General features: G+C 46.3%; 1 protein-coding gene across 1 annotated transcript in view; it reads left to right on the forward strand.

Moving 5' to 3' along the window:
* Positions 1–8095: 8095 nt before the first annotated feature.
* The window catches only part of LOC144161712 (high-affinity choline transporter 1-like), a 32775-nt gene continuing 30859 nt past the window's right edge, over positions 8096–10011 (forward strand). The window contains exons 1-2 of the mRNA XM_077692329.1: positions 8096–8102; positions 8222–8370. Coding sequence (XP_077548455.1) covers positions 8096–8102; positions 8222–8370 — 156 coding nt within the window. The remainder of the gene's footprint in view (positions 8103–8221; positions 8371–10011) is intronic.

The raw sequence follows: 10011 nt of genomic DNA on the forward strand, positions 1-10011 counted from the left end.
CGAAGCTGTACGCAACCTTCACGACCATCACGCAGGTTGAAGTCCACGGTTGCAGCTGATTTGCTTCTTCGTCGCTGCCGCAACGACCTTTACTCCATCGTCGTTGCTATAAGTGGGAGCTTCTTTCCTTTTTTTGGAAGCGATAATCATTGGACATCACCTAAGAGAGGCGTACGCTATGACCTGTCTTTCTCGTTCCGAGCAAGAGTTGCCACGATTACCGCGAACGCTGAAGTTTTTTTTTTTTTTTTGCCAATCTTAATCAATCTCCCTAAGTGGGTATGCTTGGCTTGAGAAACGTGCGCAGGGGACGCGGGGCGGTCGTCGCAAGGCACGCCACACACGAGCGCGAGGCATTTTGTTTGTTTCTTTTTTTTTTTTGCTGCTGCCGGGTGGTCGCTGCCTGAATTGCGCTCGCATACGCGCGCTCGGCCATTTCTTGGTACTTTTAATTGCGGACACGAAAACTTACGATTCGCTAAACACCTTCGCTGTTAATAGAGGCCTTCAACATAAACAAGCTTAGTTATAAGTACATCAGCGAAGTCTTTGTTTTACACGAAAAAGAGTGTTAGTTTCTTGTTCAGGGCTCCTCCTGTTTGTTTCCTTCTCCGCGTGTATTTATTAAAAGCTGTGCTGTTTCGTCCCCATGTATGATCCACGACTGGCCCAATTGTCCACGCTTCTGTGTTTCTGTGCGGTTTTGTTGCCTTCGCATTCGAACTCGTTTTTCAAGTAGTGGAAAAGTTGAAATAAAACAAGAGAACGCTATGGGTGGTTATTTATTAACAGCGTAGCTCTTGTTACTGACTGTAAGTTAACCGTTGCAGGAAAAATATACTACGAAAATGCCGAGCGCTAGTGAGCGCGTGAGTCTGCGAATTTTGGGTCCACGGCTCGCGCAGTGGCTTTAGAAAAAAAAAAAAACTCCAACGCTGTCGTCAAGTGCTCAGCGCATCTAAAAAAAAACTCCAGACGCAAATGCTAAAGTGTAAAAGACACCCTGCCGTGGGAGTATTCACCGTGGCCGCCGCATTCTCTAGAAGCCATTATGGGTAATCGGAGTCATGGATACGACTGTGCCAATCCTCCCCGAGACGACTTGCAGATCCCGCCACGGCCGCCTCGAGTCGATGACGAAGAGCTGGCGGAATTCGCCAATACTGAGGATTAACTTGCAGCCACCACTCGCTACGAAGACAGCGACCTCTTCAATGCATATCACGACGATTACTAGCACTGCAACTATTCAAATAAACAATGATAGTGTAACTTAACTGCTATGTGTCCGGCAATGCCCACCTACAAGAGCTTCGCCACTCACGAAACGCGCGTGAATGCAAGCTTCCCCGAATTTTTTTTCGTGTCGTTACTTTGAACACTGATAGTCATTCCTAGCTAGTTCTCACATTAAGGCAGAAAGGTGGTACTTGAACAGAAATAAACTGAATCATCAGCGAAATTGCAGATTAACGTTTTTTAGTGGGTATATTTGAGTTGTGGGAACTTAACGAAAGACGATCACAGTAAGGGAAAGTCGTGCGACGCAGTTCACGACAATTTTTAGGGGCGAAGCCCTAGGGGCTCGGGCTGTTGTTGTCGTCGTCATCATGACAATCGTGTCATGTAGTCACGGTACTAAAACACCGGGACACTCGTTTACGCCTCGTTCTAGAACGTAACGCGTACTAAAAAAAACACCGGGACACTCCGTTTACGCCTCGCGCTAGAAAGCTTCGTGCTTCAAAGACAAGAGACTTTTACAACAAAGCTGTATACCTCTACCCCCAAACGGTTTCATCTCCGTTGGCAAAAACGTCAAGGCGCCAAGAATACACTTCTGCACTGCGTGCTTCGCCCCTCCCCAGCATTCACGTTAGTGAAGATTGAACGAGATTTTCATTTTTATTTTGGTTTAACGCTATTGACACTTATTTTTTGCCTTAAAATACCATGGTCAACAATTTAGGCGGTTTTATAACCCCGCCTCTAAGATTGTTTTTGTTTTTATTTGCAATTTTCGTGCAAATGGAATACGTCCAAGTTTTATTACTGTACTGATAGATTTAGGTATATTGACGACCCTTACTGTGCACCCACGTGAGTCCGCTAACGCTTCTTGAACATAATTAAAAGGTCGTAAATCAAACAAATGTTTTAGCACCCCACCCTAATACGTGGGATCGGGGCAAATTCGACGATGGCGGAGCACAAACAACGGGTTATGCCGCTCGGTGACCTTCCTATTTACACATAATCTACCTTACATCGAGAACTTGTTAATATGTCACAAGAACTTCCTTTCACATACAGAATGAACTCCAAATCTCAATCTCCCGTCAAATCTAGATCCGATTCGAGTGTATTTTTACCCTAAGGGCATTCAGCCTTCAAGAGAGCTGACGCAGAAGATCAAAGCAAAAACAGTAAAAATGCATGCCACAAGTATATCAGAGACTGTACACACACAGAAAAACAATAGTGTCTTAGAAAATACGAGGTAGAGCAAGCGCAATAAACACAGCGATAAGCGCAGTCAGACCAGGAGGGAAAACAGACCAAAAAAAGATAAATGCGGTTCATTCGCAATACGACAACAATACGACAACAACAAGCATATAATAGACTGAGAAAAGAACAATAAAATAAGAAGAGGGAAAAATACACACTACCGCAAGGTAACTGAACGGCAGAAACAAAAAGAAAATTACAAGAAATTTGAATTTGAAATTGCTTTCCGGAAACGGTCAGGGTTAGTAATGCACGCTAATAAAGCAGGCAGGCTGTTCCACTGGGGGCACCTTCTCGGCAGTACGGAATCAGAGTAGGTGACGGTGGCTTGTTGCGGGATGTGAACTTTATGACGAAGTTTGCAGCCTGTTGGGGTTTTCGACGGTAGTCTAGCTGGTTTATAGTTTATACAGGGTGTTTCAGCAATGGCGTTACTCGAAGAAAACCTAGTGCATAATCTTTGCACTACTGTGGAGAAGCGGACAGTAATTTTGATCGTTAATGAGACTTAACTAATTATTTGTAAATAATTATCTAACTCGAGAATTACTGTCCTAATCACTGAAGTGTCAATGAGGCACTCGTAGGTACCCACATAGATCTAACTGCGGTATTTCCAGCGACTAACTAATTGCGTACTCATTTATTCTGACTGATAAAGAAAACCTGCGGAATATGAAAACAATACCACGTGACTGCGCTTCTGCGCGCATTGTAAAGCAGCATCCCCAAATAAGCGGACTGGAAGCAACTGCTCCGCCTGTCACCCGCCCGAAGGGACAGCGCATCACCTTGATAATGGCATGCATGTAAGGAGCAGCAACCATAGAGTTTCATACTAATATATACTAGAGGGAAATCTGGCGCTGCAATCGCGGGCTGCAGTGGGCGGTGCCATTGCAGTTACCGATGTTCCTCCCCTATGGGGCTTAGCTAGCCACATGGCTTCTTTGTCTGGAAGCCGAAATCAACTAAAAAGGGTAACATTTTTTTCTTCTTCATCGTGCATGAATCTTCTAAATAATCACTGGCAAAAAATCTTTTTGAAGCGTTAATTTTTTAATAACAAGACAGATTTGAATAATCTGTTTCAGTAATATTGTTGCTTTTTTGCAGCCAGAGCCAACTTTTCAGCCTGTTCATGAGACATGCCAAGAACAAGTGGAACGTACCTGCCCGGTACATGACGGAACGCTCCCTAAAGCGCAGCTCTCCTAGGCAGTGGCGCCAGATTTCCCTCTAATGTATATTAGTATGAAACTCTATGGCAGCAACAGCAAGATTCTCAGGGCGCGTGTGCAGATAAGGCACAAACTCTGTCGCGATTTCTTCTTTAATTCTTTTTATTTCATTCTGGCTAACTCAGAGGCAGCCTGTTTGAGGGCATTGCTTTACGATGCGCGCGGAGGCGGCGTGACGTGGTATTTTTAATATTTCGCGGGTTTCCTTTATCATTCAGAATAAATGCGTACGCAATTAGTTCGTGGCTGAAAATACCGCAGTTAGATGCCCCTCGTGGGTACCTACAACTGCCTCGTTGATAATTTAGTGATTAGGATAGTACTTCTCGAGTTAGATAATTAATTACACTTAATTAATTACCTCTCATTAACAAAAAAATTCACAGCATATCCACGGGGTGAATGATGATGAGTGGGCGAAGCTCCTGAGGGGACATTAACAAAAAAATACAATCCGCTTCTCCACAGTGCTGCAAATATTATGCACTAGATTTTCTTCGAGTAATATCTTTTACTCTTTTTTTAAATGTTGGTGCATGATAGCCAGGAAACCCTGTATAGTCGCTTGAATCGGCGCAATGGCAAGATGAGGATGCCACCGTAAAGCGGCCGTGCTTCCTGTTCCACGGTGCACGCAGGCGGCCGTTTCTTCGCGGCCCGCATCCGACAGCAGGAGTACATCACCATGCTGGACGTGTTCCACGACCACGTCGGCAAGTACGCGCCCGCCTTCTTCATTTGGCCTGCCGTCTTCTGCGAGCTGCTATGGTCCGTCACCGTGCTACGCTCCGCCGGTACGCCCCTTATAGATGGTATTCACTGAAAAGTTTAGCTGTCAATTTATTCGCTTGGCAACACTGGAAATGGCCCCGGACATGGACGAAGCGCCACGGACATGGCGCGGATTGTGCCCATGCGCCCAAAAGCCGCAGGAAAAAAAAACCGGCGTGCGTCGTCTGCTCCATTTCAACCCGATTCTCAAGGGGGGTGTCAACAGGAATGTCATTAGTCGCACTCCCACTGGAGTCGAGGCATTACTTTGCGTTCGGTGGGGTAGAGTTTAGAACGTCCAACACACATGATGGGCTTCGCACGGACAAGTACCGCCATCCCGCGGAGCCCGACGTAACTGTTGACGGCGCACTCACATGGTTGCCTGCATGCGTGCCTCGCCAGTGAGTACAACCTATAGGTCCGAAAATAGCCTCGCGTGTCTACAATAATATTAACGCAATATTCACGATCCCCGCCGAGGCGGCCGCTTTTCTGATGAAGGCGGAAAGCGGAAACGCCCGTGTGTTCGAGATTTCGGCGCACGTTAAAGATCCCCAGGTGGTCAAAATTAATCCGGAGCCCTCCACTACGGCGCGCCTCATCACCTGTGTAGCGTTGCCGCGTTAAACCCCTCAATCAATTACAATGTTTTTCTCTGTATATATTTATTTTTTCAATTGTTTTTAGTAACATAGTTGAGCTCTCTGGTTCAATGCAAGCTTTGCTACGTTATCAACTGTCCTGTCGTCACCGCACCACACTATCGTCTGCTGCTATGTTACAAGTTTATGGCGTGATCACAGAAAGGACGGCCGTGACCATCGGTTGTATGACGCGTACTGATGCCGTTGATTCACTTATTAGTCAAGCTAGAACTCAATCAGCGTAGCAAAGAATAAAACTATGGTCCCTAGAAATAGGGACCATAATAAAACAGTATCTTGAATTCGGTCATGTGACCCACAAGCTTACTAGGAAGAGTGAGGACAAATGTCATGAGTTATTTGTAATGCACTGCCCTCCTGTACTGCCCTCTTATGTTACTCTTATGCCAAATGATTTTTATTTCAATGCCAAAGAAAAAAAACATACGGGACGTTATTTTTATTCCTAGTTATCGCTGACTTGTAAACAATCAAAACTATTATTTCTTTCGCCTGAAAACAGTTTTAAGCCGCGCATCATGCGGAACAACGCCTACTGCAAATTCACGGGAATTTCACGGCGCCGAACTATGGCGCTGAAGGTCGGTGAAGTTTTTTGCTGTACTTCACGGCGACGGCAATCGCCATTTGCAAACTGTTACGTAGCGACACGTCACTTTTACGCAGGCTGAAGTTGCCTGTGTGTGACGTAAGCGTTCCCGCGAACTGTTTAAGTTACGTCACGTCTTCTCAACAAATCAGAGAGGGTGGGACATAAAAGCACAAGCAGTACTGTTGAATAGTAAAGGCAGGCCTACGTTGTCATGTCCGCTGCATTTCGTCTAGGTTTTCATTTCCGGTCAATAGTTACGCGCTTTGAGTAGAGAGAAATGAGGCAGAATTTAGAACTTGTGCCAGTAAACGTCATGAAACGTCAAAATGATGAAGGCACTCACAACCGATTTGCCAAGCGGAAGCACGCGACCCAAACTACAAGCCAATCAGAAAAAGCTTCCGCCGAAATCTGGCGTCGAGAATAGGGTCCTGAAACGCATAAACAAAATGGGGGCGACCATGAACCGTCGCAGTGCAAACAATTGTCACGTGATGCGAACTGACCAATTATCATGGCGGTGCACGCAAAACTAAGAGAAAAGAATGCCGATACTCTGCAACCTTATCTGGTTACACTAGTCAGAAAGGTTTTGTCAATACCCAATACTCACGCTATACCGTTATTTGGAAACGCATACACATGCTGCTGGTTTTTCAGACGGCGAAAAACCATGAGGCGCGAAAAGCGCGAGCTTTGAATCTCCGTATTGCGTTAACCCCGGAACGAGGCATTACTCTCAACTTAATTTCCCTGTTTGCTCCACGTTTTACCGAAGTGCCTAGCGACGCATGCATGTAAAACCAGTAGTAAACTTAGCGTAATCTGACACTTTGCCGAGGAAAAATTTAGCGGAGCTGTTTATTAATCTACAAAAAAGATGCAAAAGCAACTGTTCGGGGTTTAGAAGTGAATATGGTAAGAGACGGATCAAAGGAACGGCTAAGAATACAGAATAGGGTCACCTGTAATTGCACAGTTAGTTGTCGTTGCGTTGCTGCTCATTCTTGTCGATTGTACCGTGCCGAGCGGACAGACACCCACGTTTCGCCGGGAGCAGGGAAAAACGACGTGCCAGACATCTCAGCCGCGACTTCGTTGTCATGGCAACGCCGGGCTTATCTGCAGACCGGCGCAGTCACGAGCGCTCACGCTGCCGGTATGATGACAGGGCGATTCCGCCGGGAATCAGCCGCTTCAGTTTGCTTCGGTTTGTGATTGCGCTGGCATGCCAAGTGTAATGGTAGATTTAAAATGGAAGCTGCATTGTTTATCCGTTTCGACCCCCATTGCAAATATGCACTAAAGGGATAAATTGAGAGATAAAAAAACGGAACAGAGAAAGAACGTTTTTGTTGATAAGGGGAAAACAAAGCTCCATTAGACAGTGTCTTACTTATGAGTGGGCAGCGGAACTCCGCTGCAGATTAACCGCGAGGATAAAAAGGTGATCGAGAAAAATAAGAACGGAACAATTACATTTTCCCGCGTACGCCCGGCTCCCCCGCCATCTGTTGTGACATTTTGTTACTGCTTGGCCGGGGGGCCCGTTTCGCGTTGGGGCACGAGCCCTTTCGTATAAGGGGCGAAGCCCCTTACGGACTGGGGCTGCCGGCGTCTCCTGTCGCCGTCGCCGTCGTAATCGTCGTTTAACGTAGTCACGGCACTAAACACTGGGAAACCCGTTCACTCCTCGCGCTAGAACGTAACGCGTACTAAAAAAACACCGGGACACTCGTTTACGCCTCGCGCTAGAACGCTTCGTGCTTCAAAGACAAGAGACTTTTACAGCAAAGCTGTATACCTCTACACCCAACGGTTTCATCTCCGTTGTCAAAAACGCCAAGGCGCCATGAATACACTTATACACTGCATGCCTCGCCCCTCGCCAGGTTTCACGTTAGCGGAGGTGGGCCGGGATATTTTTTAGTTAATTAAAGCGTTGTTTAGACGCGTTTTTTATTTGATATCACGAAAATCAGCCATCGTTTAATTTTAAGCAAATGAACACTGCTACTATCACTTCTGCATTTATATTTGCCTTCAAATGTGCCTTATGTTTCCTATTTGCTGACTAATGTCTTGCTGCTAATTTCGTAGTTTGGAAATATTTTGGCTATACATACTTCTTATTCATCAGCTCCCTTAACTATTGTCTCGGTGGCTGAATCTCGAGACAGACAGACAGACAGACAGACAGACAGACAGACAGACAGACAGACAGACAGACAGACAGACAGACAGACAGACAGACAGACAGACAGACAGACAGACAGACAGACAGACAGACAGACAGATGATGTACGTACGATATGAAACGTATTCGCGGTGTTCATTATAACTCTATCATCATCGTCAGTATCATCGTAATCGTCGTCATCTCCGTCAGGATGTTGCCCATACTTTCACGCGATCTCTTCCTTGGGATCAACCTGCAGGTTTTGCGTTCAACGACATCGCCAACGTGAAGACGTTTTTGGCCATCTGGTTCGTGGTGGTGACCGCGCTCACGTACTCAACGCTGGGTGGCTACTACACCGTCGTCTACAACGGCACCGTGCAAATGATCGCCTGCAGTGCCATGCTGGTGCGTCAAGTGTCCTAGTATCACTCACTGCCGAACGCTGGCTACAGTATAGGAAACGTCTAGTGAACCCGGTTTCAACTAAATCCCGGCTATAAATTGCAAATCTTCTTTTCCCGTTACCATATGTATGCATTTATTTCATGTTCAGATATAGCGAAAAACGCATATAGCGAACTGATTTTCGTTTTCCCGATGTGCTCGTTATAAGCGCGCTGGACTGAAATGGGCAAACCAAAAGCAGAAATTTTCAATAGCGTGCTTAAAGGAGTACTGACACAAAATTTTTGCGTTACGATTTTTTTTTGCGGCTATAGGTGCCTACGAGCCCGATAATTATAGAATGGCGCATTAGATTGTTGAGCGGACCATAAATAATTACTTACAGGTCAGTTTATTCGTGTCAGTTTCAGTTTCGGTGAAGCGAACACTCAGGCAGCCGCCATGGCGGGAAGGCGCATTTGACGTCACTGTTCTCGTTGCACCACAGCCGATGACGGTCTGGGCGCGCGCGCGTGCGCCAGAACGGCCCGACCAGTCGTAGTCACGCGTGACGTCAGTCCCAAAAACTGTGACGTATGCACAAAGTGGAAAAGCGCGCTCCAACAGCACCGAGGCCGCCTCGATACGTCACGGGAGCCCTGACGTCGGCCGTTTGGGTCGAAGCGCAGATGACGTCATGAGCTTGCTCGATGGCGCGGATGAGCTTTCTCGTGCGCGCGAGGAGTAAAATTGATTTAAAATATGTTCTGCTCAATTGTTATGGTTTAAACTTCGGAGGGGGTATCTTCACATGCAAAGGAAGCTTGTTGCACACTTATCTCAGCTTTGAAATCTCGTGTCAGTACTCCTTTAGGCACAATCTCTCGGTGCAGTCTCCGAATATATCAAGGGTTCGTGAAGACCGGTTCGTCAAAAAGACTGTCTTGTCCCGATGACGACGACACCACTGTTATCGCAAGCTGCTAGAAAAAAAATTCCAGATACTGAAAACGCACGAAGCAGTGGCGCTCCCCTGCCACTTTCCAGCAATTTCTTTATGACGTCACAAAACCTTGTTTCTGGGACTGGCGGCTGCCAAGCTAGGCCATCGCCTAGAAGCACGACTAGGCGATTGTAGCGGGGCCTCTAGCTGCGTTTGATCGTAACACTTCAATGCTGACATGCAATTAACACACTAGTAACTACGTTTTAGTGCTGGCTTCTATTGCGTCACTACTGCCGCTACTGCGTCACTGTAGCGCGAATTTTAAAAGTGGTTAACATTCCTTGCCTGATTTCGGTTTATAACTATCTTTGGTGGTTCGGGTGGAGCTGGGTGAGTTACCAGGGGCTTGTTCTTTTCAACTGAACGAGTTGTATGTTGTCTTCATGGCACCTCTAAGTAAACATCAGAGCAATATTCTGACAAATTGTACTGAAAAGGTTTTTTTTTTCGTATAATACACGCCTCGTGGTACCCTTTAATGACAAGGTAGAATTAGCGTACATACAGGTGCAGTTTACGCATACCAATATACACCGGAAAACTAAAATCAAAGGCGGACTCGATGGGCCTTACCATTCTTACCGGCGTCCAGCAAGCGGTCTAGACGGAACAAACTATCACGCATCCGAAGCGACACAAACTGTTAATGGTGAGAT

This window comes from Haemaphysalis longicornis, unplaced genomic scaffold, assembly GCF_048455015.1.
Source record: "Haemaphysalis longicornis isolate Haplotype H1 unplaced genomic scaffold, Haemaphysalis longicornis Haplotype H1 scaffold_12, whole genome shotgun sequence".
NCBI lineage: Eukaryota > Metazoa > Arthropoda > Arachnida > Ixodida > Ixodidae > Haemaphysalis > Haemaphysalis longicornis.